The 17,327-nt window shown below is 29.9% G+C and overlaps 1 protein-coding gene across 1 annotated transcript; it reads right to left on the bottom strand.

The window, feature by feature from the left end:
- Positions 1 to 1,034: 1,034 nt before the first annotated feature.
- LOC119681340 (skin secretory protein xP2-like) lies at positions 1,035 to 2,791 on the bottom strand. The gene is made up of 2 exons (XM_038094503.1): positions 2,700 to 2,791; positions 1,035 to 2,412 (listed from the first exon to the last, which is right to left on the bottom strand). The coding sequence occupies exons 1-2, from the start codon at positions 2,706 to 2,708 to the stop codon at positions 1,411 to 1,413; spliced, it is 1,011 nt and encodes a 336-aa protein (XP_037950431.1). The 5' UTR covers positions 2,709 to 2,791; the 3' UTR covers positions 1,035 to 1,410.
- Positions 2,792 to 17,327: the final 14,536 nt, after the last annotated feature.

Genomic DNA, 17,327 nt, shown 5'->3' with positions numbered 1-17,327 from the left:
ACATCTTCTGGTTTGAAGTCAATCACTAACCTCAGCTCATGTATATAAAAACTGTTTAAATGACAAAGAATTTATGTTGCAAGTTTTGCAATGAAATCGATTTTGCACCACAGTTTTTGCCCCAACACCTTTAAGTGGTCGTTTACCGATTTTCCTATAATTATAAGGCGCAATTGTTTCTTTGTGATGCAATCTTTTGCATGCAACAATAACAACAATAATTGCAATTGCTGCATATACTTAAGCATGCACTTGCTTATTAGTGTGAGTTGTGTGTGTGTGTGTGTATTTTGTATCTATGAAAGTATTTGCAGGTTGCATAATCTAAACGAACACATAAAATATGCAATCGATGAAGTAACCAACAAATACCCAAACGAATACAAATCCGGACTCTGAGCTTTTGAGACTGACTTGTGTTGCGCACGCTCAATTGCATGGCTTGAAACATTAAAAACTGTTACAAATAAAAGTGAATAATAGAAAAAGCGAAAAGAAAAAAAAAATTAGAGAAAAAAAATTAAAAAAAAAACAAAAATTGAAGAAAAAAAAAATATTGCAGAAAGCTAGTTTTTCTATTATTTCGTAGTTGTAACATTTTTTTTTTCTATGGATGAGTTAACTGCATTGCTTTTTGTTTTGCTATTGTGTTTGTTGTTGTTGTTGTTGCTGTTACTGTTGGTTTTGTTGTTGTTATTGTTATTAATTGTTGTTTTTACAATTTGCATTGTTTTGTGGCTTTTTATGCAAGTCACTGTCACTTTCACTGTCAGCTTTGCGCTTTGATACTTTTGCCCAAAGCTGTTGCGGCTTCGTCCAGTGGCGGTAGCCGCGGTTTGGCTAGGTCAGTTACAACCACTTAAATAGATCGTAACGAAACGCAACGGAAAGTGAGGCTTGACATTAATAACTAACAACAACAGCAACAACAGTGACAATAGCGACAATGTCGCACAACTACAAAAACAAAAAAAAACAAAATCAAAGAAGAAAAAGAAGAAAATAAAAGTCAGTGAGTTTTTTTTTTTAGGTTTTTAGTTACTTTAACTTATTAAGTAGAAAAAATAAAATACTTAAACTAAAAATATAACACATTTGGCTTATATTAAAAAATAAAAACATTTCTGAGTAATGTTTTATTTTTTGTCGTATTTTTTCTCCTCCTCCTCCTCCTCGTCCTCTTTGTCTCCTCCTCGTCCAGCTCAACGTGAATGCGTAAAGACTTTTAGTTGCTCTATGATGAATGTTTGCAATAATTTTCACTATTGCGGTTGCAGTGTTTATTGGTTTTGCGGTTGTTGTTGTTGTTGTTGTTGTTGCTGTTGTTTTTATTAATATTGTTGTTGCTACAGTTGTGATTGGATTAAGTATTGTAAGTTCACTCGTTGACATGATCTGTAATAGTTTGGCTTAATCGTGATGATGGTAATTATGATAGTCATGATGATAGTCATGATGTTCTTCCTTATGTGGAATAATTGGCACTTCAACGTGATATTTCTCTGGTATTGGTATTTCCCTATGAACTGGTACCTTTACTTCAGAATATACTGGATATGGTTTCTCGATTGGTACTTTAACTTCATATGGTACTGGTTTTTCGACAGTGTATGGTACCTTCTTTTCAACAGTGTAGGGTTGTGGTACTGGTACTTTAACATGTACTGGATATGGTTTTTCAACTTCGACTTTGTATGGTTTGTCGACGGGTACTTTAACTTCATATGGTACCTTTTTCTCTACAACAACTGGATATGGTTTTTCCACTTCAACTGGATATGGTTTTGGTACTTCAACTGGGTATGGTTTTTCTACTGGTACCTTAACTTCATATGGTACTTTCTTGATAACTTCATATGGTTTTGGTACTGGTACTTCAATTTTAACTTCATATGGAATCTTTTTGATAACTTCGTATGGTTCTGGTACTGGTACTTTAACTTCATAGGGAATCTTTTTAATCACTTCGTAGGGTTGTGGCACTGGTACCTTGACTTCGTATGGTTTATCAACTGGTACTTTAACTTCATAGGGCACTTTCTTTTCAACAATGTATGGTTTAGGTACATGTACTGGTACTTTAACGTATTCCTTGACATGTACTGGTACTTTCTTTTCAACAATGTAGGGTTGTGGTACTGATATTTTAACTTCATATGGAATTTTCTTTTCTACAGTATATGGAATATGTTTAGTCACTGTATATGGTACTGGTACTTTCTTTTCAATGGTCACAGTTTTGATGTGCTCATGATGATGATGATGCCCATAATCACCCAAATATAAACCACGCTTTTCCACAGTCTTGCCTTCTTCAGATGCAGCAGCTACGGCAGTTGCTTTATTATCCTTTGTGGCGGCTTCTTCGGCAAAGGCCAATGCCACGCACAAGGCGAGACAAGGAAGAACAAACTGTAAGACAAGAAAAACACAACGTTGAAAGGATATACCAAGTAAACATTATTCATATTTATTTTAACACAATAATAGGTGGCTTTCATTTTAGTTTTTGTATTATTGCACTTAAAAAATATATAGAAATTATTTTTTAAATTTTTTTTTTATAATTTTAAAAAAAAATTTAATTTTTTTTTTTGCACTTTTAATATCACATATGTACAATTTTTTTTTTAATTCTATATATTTTTAATTTTAACACTCTTCAAAGAAATTAATTCAAAAATCCACTTGAAATTTACCATTCGCATTGTTGAGCTGTTAGAGTAACGGTTTAAGAGGAAACTATTTCTATGAATTTGTTAAGCCAATAACGAGATCCAAGTTGGGACTGATTTGTTGCATATATAAAGCCAGCTATATATACAAAAATTTTGGTCTATCAACATTCACTATTTTGCCATTGTTGTTTTCAATTTCAATTTCAGCTTCTGTTTCTGTTTATGCTAAAGTCTCTATTTGAGCTCGGCTTGTGTATATTGCGGCTTGCGTTTTCACGCTTGGCGCGGAGTGCAGTAAAAACAAAGCTTTACAACGATCTCGGCTGTAACAGTAGCGACTGAGCGAGTTTTCATGGTATTTTGTTGTCGATGATGTGTTACAGACCGTTTCGTCCATTACTCCATTAAGCCAAGAGGTTATTACACATCAAACCAAAACATATTAAATATATTCATGCTCTTATTAAATTCATATCAAAATCGGGAAAAACTCGTTGTTATATCAACGACTAGTTTCGATATGTGGCGTTGCATATGGATTTCATATCCTAACAAATGAAACATAGTGTAACGGAAATGGTTTCCAATTTTCTCTCAGCATTGTTGTTGTACCATGGTTACCTTGATTCATTAGGTTACAGTGCTGCTAAAAATTTAGTGTTATAAATTTTAAATAACAACAATTATTGATAAAAGCGAGCTCATAATTTTTAATTATGCATGAATTAAACATTTCGTTAGACAAACAATTTCAGACTTTTTCGGTTTTATGCTTCAATTTTAAATAAAATCAGCGCTAATGTACTTATTATCTTTCTTAAAAATAGATCTGTAATATTTTGTAAAAATTTAAGTGAAATTAAAATTGTTGTGTATTAAAAATCCAGCAAGAGACCATTAAAATGAGGCACTGAGACCATTTTATGCCACTTTTAGATATCAGAAACGCTTTAAATGCTTAACATAATAAATGGATTCAATTAAATATAAAAAAGAAAAAACATGAAAGTATTTGAAAAGAAATGCCGACAGCTATTGCATACAGCACAAGGATTTATTGATGAAAAAATCATATATAATTTATTTAAATTTTGTATATTGAGGAAGCAATACCTATAGCTCTTAAGTAATCTCTGCAAAGATCTGCACCAGAATGAACACAGTTTAAGCACAAAAAGAAACTAGGACGTGTACCATTCGAAGCAAGGATATTTTAAATGTAAAGGTTGGGTAGAAGAGACCTACACAATATAGAAGTACATATTGGTTCTTAAAAAACTACTAACAGAACAGCCTTCCAAAATCCTCCATTCTAGAAATTTAAAAAACTTCAAATTTATATGGATCAATATAACTAATCCATAAATAAAAACATGAAAACATCTCAGTGTTAAAATTAAGTTAGATTAAGGAATGAAATTCAGGTAAAAATCAACCTCTAGAGGTTGTAACAATAAAAATATTAAATGAATGTATACTATCTCAACGAAATAGAGAAATTAATAATAAGAAGGTTTTACTTCCTAGTATCACAGAGCTTAAATATGTATAAAAAAAACTTATACGCATGGATTCTAATTGCTACCATCTTCATCTAAAAGAAACGCAATATTATATCTATAATTCACCAAATTCCTAAGCCACAAACGGTTAATAGCATACCAACCGCTGTGCCTAGAAAAAAAGTGCTGATTCATAAAATAGCTGCCCAATTTAAAATAAGTTCCAGACTTAAGTTTATATATCTCTAATATTTATAAGCATGATACTGTAGATAGTCTTAATTTTTTTTCAATTTTGGGAATCATTTAAAAGATATTGTTGAAAGAGTAGCTACTATCAGGTTTGCGGTTATAGTTGTGGTTATAGGTATAGTATGTGGTTATGCGATTATACTGATAGGTGCAATCACGAAGTAATTTTTTGTCAAAGCCCAAAAACTTTCGTTGCATCAGAACTGATGAAGAATTAGATGAGAATTAACAAAGCTTGATTTTGACGTAAAATTTATGGTATTACTCTACGGGAAAAGGAGCCATATTTTAGAGCCATGTAATTGTCTTTTATGATAACTTAATAAGATGGAAGAGTTTGTCAAATTTTTCAATTACTATAGTACTCAAGAAAAGAACCGAGATGTTTTTCGAGAGATAGCTGAAGTTCAAACAGATACAACGTCTCCTAGCATTCTCTTGAACTTATTCTTCCTCTTTGTAGCACTTAGAATCAGAACATATTCCTTTGAGAGATAACTTAACGACTATAAAAAGTTTTCTAAACAGATAAAAGTGATGCCATGTGCTCTCTTCAATTTTTTTTTTTTGTACATTATTTGTAATGTCATTATTTGAGTCCAAAACATATAACTTAAAATTTTGCTTGAAAATGTATAAGTGCGATTCTGTGGCAACGTTTTGGTTTTCTTTTTTTTTAGACAATATCTAATAATATCGACCTTCTTTTCGTAATGCAACGCAACGGTCTTAGTTGTTTCAGCAGGCACTTGTTGTAACGTTTTTTAATATTCCATATCAGTGCACTTTGTAAAGCACTTTAGAATTTTTACAAGCACTATTTTAGTTTAGTTAAGTTCTTAATAATTTTTTTCTTAATAAACATTTATTTTGATTCAACTTAATTAATAGCCATATATTATTTGTCTGACAACTTTGAAGTCTAATGAAGAATAAACTATTGAGCACATTTTCCCTTAATGCAATTAGTAATGAATACTACTTAATAATACTACTAAACCTTTCCATATTAAACTCCACTACACAGCAATACATTTACTCTTTGTTGGTATTGGCAGGTACTCAATCTACATACTGTTTGCGGAATTTCACAGCTACGCAAGATAACGCAATGACAGACATTGACATCACAAAGTAAACTGCTTCCGTGCTTACAATTCCAGTAATTGAATACCTTTCATTGCGGCGGTGAAGAGAGTGAAATGGGCAGACGAGTAGACGTATCTAACAGATGAACGTGCTGATTTGCAGATTATGTAAATAAACTTGAATGCATTTCTATTGTCAATGACTAGATAAAGTATCAAATTAGAGGAAAGTGAAATGGTAACATTTTCATTTTGCATTCAAAACAAAAAAAAAATGTCTTACAATAAAAAGATACATAAATAACAAAGTGAAGTTGAATTTAATTTATAGTTCAAGTATTTTTTTATTATTATGACCGCAATTGGAATAAGTGTATATTTAATACATTGTAATTTATTGTTTACGGAAATATATATATTATAAACAAAAAAAAAAAAGGAAACCTTACAAAATGACACTAGAAATATCAAGTTAAAGAAAAAATTAAAGATATGCGATGATTGACATATATAAAACACAAAGCTACATTTCATTTATATGGACCATAGGCATATTGGAATGGTGTTAATACCAAAAATAAATCCTAATAAATAAATCCTGTAATATTTGAAAAGGGTACAGTAATCTATGCAATATTTTCTTTAGAGGACATAGTATTGACTAAATAGATTTTCATCTCATGAAGTTGATGGATAGATAGTACCACATAATCCAACGACTTCCAAACAATATTGCTTGGACTAATCAGATCCAGTAGTTCAAGCAAATCTGTGGCAAATTATCAACTTTGATGATATTCTCATGAGTGTTGAAGCCGTTGAACATGGCACTTGTAAGTACTACCTCTTGGAAATAGTCCCAGATGCCACTCAAACCGTATCAATATCGACTGTCTTTACTTATTTTTTTTGAATTTGCTTAGCTTTCTTAATAATCCTTTCATGTCTTAAGCTCATTCATCAAGCCTTTCATGTCTTTAGTTCTCTCATAGAGCCTCAAAATTGTTTTATAAGTAAAGGTTCCGTGTTAAACAAGGGTATCTATGGGGTGTAATTGAGTTAGTTAATAAGTTTTAAAAGTAAAGAACCGGTGTTAAACAGGATATACCTGAGTTAATCAATTAAATCGATTAACATAACATTAATTTAACTTAACTATATGTACATATAAAACATTCAACGTAAAAATCATATAAAAAATTATAGTTTTTGAAAATAATGTAAAATTTTTTTACAAATTTAAGATGAATTATTTATATTAAATGTTATTTTTCCTCTCTCGTATAACAAAAATGGTACTCAAATATAAATATTAACAAGTTTTTTTGTTTAAGTTCATGAAAAGATTAAAACAAGCTTCGCATAAAATAAATTATTTAGGATATGAAACTATTAAAACTAATTCTTCCTACTAATGCTAAGATATATAACCTATTATTAAATAAAAAATAAATGTAAAATTAATTTAAAATAAAAATTTGCAACGTAACTATTTATTTGCAACCAGTCACTGACTTGCCATTTCTTATCCTGAAGCGTTTATTGGATAACTTCAATCATTTTTAACTGCGTTTTATTAACAAAAGTTGCAATAAATTTTATAATTTTTATTAGAGATATATAAAAAAAAATTTTTTTAATTCTTTTCCACCTTTAGGCTCACTGTTCAACAAAACATGTACCCATTATTTAATAAAAAATATTTAATTTTAATTTCCAAATACTAATGAACCTTAGGATCTTAGTCCTACAACTTGTTTCAAAATAAAATTTAAAAATAATTATTGTTTCATAATTATAATTTAAAGTCAACAATTAAAGTATTATTAACTTTTTGGAAATAAAAACAAAAATAAAATTATTTCGTTATTGAAATAAAATTTTATGAGTTTTATAAAAAATTTGTCTTAAATACAATTATTAATTTTTTTTTATTTTATTATATATTAATTTCAAAATACAATTTTAAAAACTATGAACTATTAATCTGTATTAAGAATCGTTATCGATATTTAAATAAATAAAATATTCTGCAATACTATAATTTGCTATACCTGGCAATTATTATATTATATTTCTTAATTTTGTTGACTTATAAAAAGCACTTGGAGTACTTACAACTTTTAAAACATATACCTACATTATAATATTAATTTTATTATCTGACGATCTACAAAGTCGCAAATATGTACAGCAGAGTATATTTGGGACTTTCTTCGCTACTTTCCTAGAATACTACGATATAGCCAGTATCTATTTCAAGTATTCATTATTTTACAATGAATACTTGAAATACTACGATATTATAATTTATTCTCATATCGCCGACAATCTTCCTATGTTCCAAATAATTCACAATTATTAAGTTTTAGAAAGATAATAAGAGTTGCCTTACGTTTATCTAAAAATAATTTGGTCGATCTTCGGATGATTGGATATTTCTTATATAACAAATACGTCATTACCTTTAATTTTCAGTGACTACATCATTCCTCCAATATCATTGAAATCTTATAGTTTACCTTATAGTTTACCTTATAGTTCATCAAAAAATTAATTACTGCCCCCCTTAGAGTGATTGTCTGGTGATCCTTAGTTAATACATTCCTCATTTTTGACAATCTTATTATTTTCCAATTAGTTGATAATTCTTGTATCTTATAAAGATAACGAAATGATGAACAAACTAATTGGTGGCTCTTCTGGTGATTATCTAACGCATATATAATATTTTAGATCAGTGGTTCCCAAACGGTCGTCCATGAGATGGTTAAAATTGGTCTATGAATCAAATTTAATACATATGAATACATAGCTTGCAATACGTCCACTTATTCCTCACTTATTAGAAAATGAGAACAACAAATTTCTAAGTAATAATATACATATTTTATAAGCAATTATACAATTTATTATACATTATACCAGAGATGCATAAAGCATATTAAAATAATCATACAGTTGACTATTCTTAAACTTTTTGGTCCCTACTAAAAAACTAAAATATCATAGTGTTTCCTAGTCAAAACAAAGATGGGAACCACTGTTTTAGATGGATCGTTAGGTATTATCTTTGAAGACTTTATAATTTAATCAATTGACACTGACAATCTTTTTCTGTTCTGTTTAGCAATTCTGTAATTCCTATGTCTTATACAGATAAGCAGTCATCAATAAATTAATTATTATCTTTAAAGACTTTATAATTCAATCCTTTGTCACTGACAATCTTCTTTTCTTCCATTTAATTTCGCAATTCCTAGGTGTTATACAGATAAATAGTCATCAAGAAATTAATTTATGTCTCTTCGAGTGATTGTCTTTTTCATATATAATGATAATTATTAGTAATGCAGAATATAAGACTGTCGTTAAAATTTTTGAATTTAAATTCTTACTTCTGATTCATTTGCATTTATTTCTAAAATACAAATTTGGTAACCCTTCACTTTGATGATAAAGGTTACTTGCAATTAACCATAGTTATTACTTAATAACTAAACTGAAAGGTGATTGTGTGGGTACAGTCTAAGCTAGCAAACCATAAACTCAATGAACATATATCCAAATTAATAAATATATATTTTGAAATATATGTGCAATGTATCTTTTCATCTGTTTTTATCAACTTTAAGTGTTTCTAGTTTTTGGACAAATGTTTAGAAATTTATTGTCCCTTCCCCAGTTGCAAGAATTACGTTGGGTGTTTGAATTGGGTTTGTGCACTCATTTAAATGTTGGTTTTTAAACTACATTAGGTACTTAAATTGCATAAAGGGCTCTGGTCTATACACCTTATACTGCTCAAAAAGTATCCGGATTTTGTTGTTTGTAACTACTCCTTAACTAATAGACTTTTTTCAAAATAGACCTTTTTTGTTATGTTGGTACACTCTTTCTTGATATATGGTAAAAATTGAGCGTCATTTGTCAATTAGTTTGTTTACAGCAGCTGTTAATGTGAGACTACCTCAAGTGCATTCAGCGATTTTTACTATGGAAAATTCTTGTTGTACGCGATTTGCTGACCAAACACGGCACCACTGTCATCGCTCAGGCACCGTATTCGCCAGATCTGGCGCCGTGCGACTTTCTCCTCTTCCCAAAACTCAAATTACCCCTTCGTGGTAAGCATTTTGAGTCGATTGAATCGGTAAAACAGAATTCGCCGAAGGAACTAAAAGTCATACCTGCACGGACCTTCACGAAAAGTTAAGCGTTGGCATATGTGTATCGCTTCAGAAGGAGCATATTTTGAAGGAGATAAAATAAATTTGGAATAAAATTTAAATTTGTGTGCTTTATTTACAAAATCCGACTACTTTTTGAGCAGAAGGTGTGAATAGTGAATTTAAAGTGTTTAAATGGAAATCAATAAATCTCAGCATGTTTATGCCTAAATTTATCACATTTGCATTAGGAAATAATTGGCTTAATTTAATTTATTTATGTAATTCATAAATTTTGTTTACGATTTTTTTTTGAATTTTTTTGGGCAATTAACCGTGGTAAGAGCAGTGTTGGATCTTGAAGTGTATTGTCTGTCGAAAAACCGAAAGCCTGAATTGTTGCTAGTCTATCGCGCATGGTTAGCTTAATTAAAACTTTATTTTTGGCTAAATTATTTATTATTTTAAAATTTGTCAGTGAGTAGGAAAACGAAAAATGTTAAAAATAAATGCAAACTTTCATGTAAGTATGCGAAGCGAGCGCTTAGTGGATGCCATACTGGCTATGCAACTCAGGCTGAGCTGAGTTGCATGTACACGTTCTGCTGGTACGACGAGCTGCAGTTTGATTCGCTTTTGCTGATTTTCGACTAGACTCAGAGCGTCAGCCGCAACACGGAAATTCAAGTTAACAATAGCGAATTCGTAATAGACGAACGGCTGTTGAGTTATTCTATTTCATAATCAATTTCAATAAACAGTAAAGAGTAAAGATATTTAAAATTATGCCATAAAAACGAAAAGATATTTTTAAACTATAAACTGAACAAAATACTAAAGATACAATACCGCTTACCATGACGCATGCAAGCTTTTATGTTTCTTTCATAATAATTATTTTATTTATTTCATATTTATGCTGCTCTTAATATTTTAATTTGTTGTTTATTTCATTTTTACTAAAACAACCTAAAAAGCGATTTTTTTTTAGTAAGAAAATTAATACGAAAATTAAATTACATTGTTCACTTAATGTTCGAGCGGTCAGCGTTTAGCGCTGGCCGTTGAGCGCTGAGCGTTTTTTATGTCCGAATCTTTTCATATTCAAATGCAGCGCATCGAAATTCATAATAATGGCAGCTCTTCTCATGGCTAACGTTTTAATCTGCGCATTTGGTCAAAGACCTTCATTAAACCATTTTTTCTTTGAGCTCTACTTGAACATTCACAATTCATAAAATCAATTTGTTAATGAAGATTTTTATTGCTATAATTTTTACAAAATAAAAACAAAAATGCTTTAACCTTGACCTCATAAACGAGTTTCACTTTATGTAATGATGAACTTATGACCATTTTTATTTCATCTTATTTTTCCATTCTTATGATACTTTTGGGCTGGAATCAGCACACAATGACGTTGCGATTACAAAGTTTTGTCAGATTTTCTCGGAATCATGAACGCAACATGCCGCCATGACGTCGTTCATAAACTGGGATGCAAGTCAATCAATCATCGAAGCCACAGTGCATTTGCGTGTTGGTTTCTTTGTGATTGAATTCCACAGATTTTGTTATTTTTATAAAAAAAAATTTTTGTTTGTGTAATTATAGTCAAGTTTGAACAATCTTTTTTCAAGCAGTAAAGCCACTAGGTGGGAGCAGATGTTAGCTTATGCGCAACAAGCAAAACTTGTTACTTGATCAATAAGGAAAGCTTCAACTGCAGGTGATTTCAAGAAAACTAAACGGAAGTTGTAAAATGTCCTCATATTTCCTACTGTAAATTTGTTTGTATGCACCAAATCTCCAGCTTTCCTAGAGTTCCAACACTAACATCACACAAATAGGTAAAAGTAAATAGGTAACATTAAACCCATGCCTTCAGCACTGTGGCGTAGAAAGGATTATAGCAGTGGGACTTCAATTAATTTTTATATTATGCATTATATTATTAATGTTCAAACAATAAAGATATTCACTCTAGCTTACAAACTCATTGCAAAGAGCACGAAATGCACAGATTGCACGAGATTGCAATGGACAACAACAAAATACACGCACAAACTTTCTTGTCATGGCTCGCAATGATGCTATGCCTAAACCCATATACTTGTAACGAAACAAAATAAAAAAAAAGAAAACTTGAAAAGAAAACAGCTGTTTTGACTACTTTTTCTTCTCATATGGATGTGGTATGCTGCAAAACCAGCTGCTTCACTTTGAGGTTGCTGTTCTGCAACGGAGATGTTCTCACACTCTTGCAATTTTAGTATAGCATTCTTTCATTCTTTCGTGCACCTTGCAATGACTTTGCAAGACAGAGTGAATACCCCTAATCTTCTTATAATTTTATCCCTACTAGTTAGAAACAAATTATATCATATCTGTGAAAAACAAGAATCGTTATTTACTCAATACAGATAATTTATATTGCAGTGAATTCATGAAACGCTAAATAATCTAGTAAACTATTGTGTACCGCGAAACCACTCTAACTGAATACGTCACTCCTTCAGAAAATAACATTTACAATAAGCTAATACGAAAATTTTAATAATATTATGTATTATATTGTCAAGGGGATATCTATTACGGAATATCTCCCCTTTATAGACCACTGCTTCAGCCTACACCTGCTTTAACAAATGTAGTTACCTATATAGTTATATTGGTGCGCCTGAAAATATGTGGTTCAAGTTATTGACCTGAATATTTCTTAATACTTTCTTTTCCTTTCTACTTCTTATAACTTCAATTAATGCTATTGCTCTGTAAACAAATCTCTGTATAATTCCACTTCAAACCTAATGAATAATAAGGTCCATCTCAATTACAATTGTAAAAGACTTCATCTTTTTCGGATTTTTGAGGAAAGAAAAGTGTGTCATCAGTTTACAAATACTGACATCTATAAACATATCTGGAAAATAAATGATATAGTTCATGGTTGCTTTTTTACAGTCAATCCCATTTACTGAACTAATAATTTACTAACTTTTACTACTAATAATACTAATTTACTAATTATATTAATAATTTTTTTGATTTAATCAGATTTTAACTAAATCTCAGTTCAAAATATGCTTATTCGACGCATCATACTATACTACATGTAGGTTTTCATATCCTAACAAAATGGTCAGACCAATTTCACTAGTATGTGGTAAGAGCATATTTTTCTGACTGTAGTAACCATCTTCTAATATCGAGGAATATGTTCGTGTGTCTGCTATTATTTGGATATAACGTAAGACAAGTTAATTTTAGGCTTAATCTATGGAGATTAAATATCTGCTTAGTTATCAGTTAGGAATATAAAATCGATTTCTGATTTATATTTATCCTTTAGTGCAACAACACTAACTTTAATTACTTAGTGGCTGTGTGAGTTCGAGTAAAGTGATGTTAAATTAAGGGAAGTAGTAAATTATGTCGGTATAGCAGCGAATGTTGGTATTTACCAGAATTTCGAGTAGGGTAAATTAGATAAAAATGAGGTGAATTAAGTTTTACCACTGTAAAAATTTTATAAGATGTTTAATAAATAATTAATTAAATTTGAAAACTTTTAACTAAAATAATAAATAAGTGCAATAAATAAATAAATAAATATTTACATAAGTGCAGTGTAAAAAATCACTAGGAACTTTCAATTTACTTTACTTCAATTTACTCGAACTCGCACACGGCCGTAGAATTAATTGTTGGAGATATATTTTCACTTCCCATTTTGGGTGGGAAATATACGAACTTTTTTAATACTTCGTAAACGAAACAAGGTCAAAACATATTGTTTGTGGTATATATGGATATGTATATATACATTTCAGTATGAATTAAGATAGCAAGCCTTAGTACCTAATTTGAAATTATTGTTCTTTTTCTACTTTATGTTTATGAACCTTTTTCCCATTATAATTTATTCTGCTTAAAGTTGTGGACCTGACATATTCAAAGTCATAAATTAAAGAAAAAATTTTTTTAATTTCCGTTGACAAATAACAATTGTAAATTTTCGTAATTTGTCTTACTTTTATTGTTTTTTATTAAGTTTTTTATGTTTCTTCCACTTTTCAGCCAACATTAAGCTTTCATGAATTTCTTAGTTACCTAAACAATTCTGTGAGTATACGGACTAGAATCCAGATTTATGGTCCTGCGAAAATGTTAAATGTCACAAAAGCATATAATAAACAATATGGCTGAATAAAAATTTGTAAAAAAGAATGTTAAATAAGGTAAACATAAAATTTTATTATTTTTTTATTAACAGGATATATTTATACTTACTTCTCCTTAGTAAAAAAACTTAAAAGTTTAAAAAGTTAAGTGTTAAAAATAGCAATTCTATCAAAATAAAAAATGCCTTTAAAAAAAAATTATTAAAAACATAAAATAATATTATTTACTTTTCCTATTAGTTATTTATAGATACAATATTTTTTTTTTGAATCTCTGAAAACCAAAGTTCAGCACAGTTCAAAATTGAGTCATATTATAACTATCTAAACTCCTTTCATAACTTCTTGTGCTGGCGTACTTGTCACACAAATTTCCAAACCAATTCCCCTTTGGTTGCCTATTACATGGTATCCTGTAAACTGCATTATTAGGCCATTAAAATTGCATGAGGTTAATGGCAAATTCTGTCAGTTAAATGCAATTTGCATAATCGTAATTAACAAATAACTCGATTAAATCCAATTAATTACATATCCCACATGAAATGCTTAATCCGATTTATAACTCATAAAGGTAATGAGATTACATTCACCTCAGCATTTGCACACGAGTGTTTTTAGTTATTTATTTATAGGCATAAATACTGGTATAGTTTATAGGTTTCATTCTGTAGTTTAAGTGCTCTGAAATTTAAAGATTGAAAAACGTTTAAAAATGATTTTGTAAATGGATTGCTTTTAACTGAACAATAAAAATGAAATCAATTCATATATATAATTATTTATATACTTAAAATTCAATTAAGTTCAGGTTATATAAATAGATTATTTTTAATCGACTAACTACGAATGGTAAAGTAGAAAAAACTTATCTAACTACGCGTATGACATTAGCCGCTTAAGACCCAAAGATCTTACGACAACTGTTGAGACTTGTTCGTCACTCGTTGTCTTACACAATCGATGCAGTGACGGGACACTGCCTGATTAGTAGGCATGCCGATCGATTAACTTGAAACACTTTCAACGATTATTGTCGTAGCTGTGGGTTGGAGAAAGAAGAGAAAAGTGTGGATCTATCTGTTCCGTTACCATCCGGCATTTGTTAAAACACTCACATTCAATCTAGGGTCTTCCTTTTTAAAATGTGTATTTAGTATCACTAGAATAGATGTAAAAGACATTACTTGCTTCATTAAAATGACATAGTAATTTCCTGATACCGTTTAGGGTGCTCTTGGTAAGCGCACCTTCTTATGTTTATATATATGTTTATGTTTTTGTATACATGTTCATATAGAAACTGTCGAAATGTTATAACTGTCGAAATGTCTCGGTCCTCATTCGACCTTCTTTTTGAAAGAAGAGATGCCTTGTTATTAATCCTACCGATATATATCTTCAAATTCTGATTAAATATATAGATGCTAAATTATAAAGAATTAATTTTAGTAAATCTAAACACTATTGAACACTAACTGTCTTCAACTTCATAAATGTCTACTTAATTCAAATTTACAAATACAAATAATACAAATTTTTATCTGAGTCCTTGAACAAAGAACTACTACCTGCTGAATATTAAACTTGTATTAAGTATTACAATTTCTATCCGTAGATATATAAACTAAAGTTGTGCACTAGTTTGAGTTGGCACAGTTTTCTGATAGTTTTGGGCTATCAGCTTTTCCCCTTACTATTTTTTAAAATGGATTGGGCACTTGTCACTGCGTCACTGCATCCTTTGAGGATTATTGTGACATTTCCCCTAACTATACTTTAAAACCGATTAAAATGATTTTTTAATCTTTTTTAATGTTTTTCTGTGGAACAATCTATTTATTAAGTAATTTGAGGTTTTGATTACATATAGGTAACAATTTTAAGTTTCAATTTTAAGCGGTAAATAGCAATTTATTGTTTAAATACTTTTTATTCCTAAATTAATTCTCTGCTCAAGGTGGAGATTTTGATCAAACATGGTAACGAAACTACAAAATTTAAGGAATAAAAACTGAGAACTTTCAAGTCTCATTATGAAACAAATAAATTACCTCTTATGTACAATAACACTTTCCACCCACTAATTTTATTATCCAATGTAAAAGGCATACGCCAATCGAATATATAATTACACATATCTGTAATAGACCTATTGTCTTTAATGAAAATCTTCATAAGGCTTAGAAGAAAAATCTCCTAAGCTACTGTTTCTTTTTTTTCTAAACTCACTCTTTAATTTCTGAATCTTATTAAAATAAAATGATATGATCATTTCTGATAACATATAATATAAACCTAGGTATATGCATCACATGCGTATGTCTTGGATATAATTCATGCGCACCTTTGTATATAGCTTATCAGAAATGATAGTGAATACTGAATTTATTTAAAGCTATTATATTTTTTTAATAATATTTATAAGATAGTTAGTTTTTTCAAAATTTGCATATGAATGATTTATTTCTCCCAATAAATCGCAAAATTTGACTATAGTTTCTATGTTATTTTTTTTAAATATTATCATGATTTTAATATTTTACTATTATTTTTATAATTATATATTATAATTTAATTCATACTTTATAATAATTCATTATACAATTATATTTTGTTCTATTCATTAGTTTACTTCCTAAATTGGTTTGTACTCTGTTGAGAACCTAACAAAGTCTGATTGAACCATTACTCTTTACCCAATAGAAAAATATTTAAATATATCACATTGTTAATAATTGTTATAACTGTTAACAAATTGAAATTTTAGTTAGTATCTTTTATTTTTTTTTTTAATTTTTTTAGTATGGATACTCATATCAGTAAATACAATAAAATGAACAACCTTTATTTGGTTCACGAAATGAAACAAAATGCCAAAAACGCGCTGCTGGCACATATGGAATGAAGGCACATAATGGCGGACAATCACATAAGCTGAAACTGTAATATTCTGTGGTTACTCCAGTTTGGGCATTTTCCCACGCGTACATTATTGGCTTTATTTTAGGACCGCATTTAAATATTGTACAACCAAAATTCGGAGGCCCGCATGCAGTTGTATTGCATTCAGTTGCAATTATGCTGCATGCCACAAATGCATAGATGCATTTAGTTGCACATAAGCCGTTGCCTTAGTTAGTCTGTGTCTATCCGACAATTTGGCGATTACGTCCATCGGATTGGTACCAGTTGCACTGTGTGAATTTGCATTTCGGTTGGGTTTATGATTTGCCAACAAGCAAACGTTATTTGCATCCATGTCTGTTGAATGTTTGCCTTTGTGTGATTGAGCTTTGGTGCGCATACTAAGGCTTGAAATTAATCAATGCCAGTAAAAATTGAAATTTTCATAAAAGGAATCTACAACTAGGAGATTATTAAATGATTTATGCTCAACAAGGAGTGTGTTAAATACGTACTTTTTATCTGATTACAATCACTATTCTTGCTA

The sequence above is a fragment of the Teleopsis dalmanni genome, chromosome 2 (genome assembly GCF_002237135.1).
Source record: "Teleopsis dalmanni isolate 2A chromosome 2, ASM223713v2, whole genome shotgun sequence".
Taxonomy (NCBI): Eukaryota; Metazoa; Arthropoda; class Insecta; order Diptera; family Diopsidae; genus Teleopsis; species Teleopsis dalmanni.
Note: the sequence above shows the minus strand (reverse complement) of the source record. Positions and strands in the feature narration are given on the sequence as shown.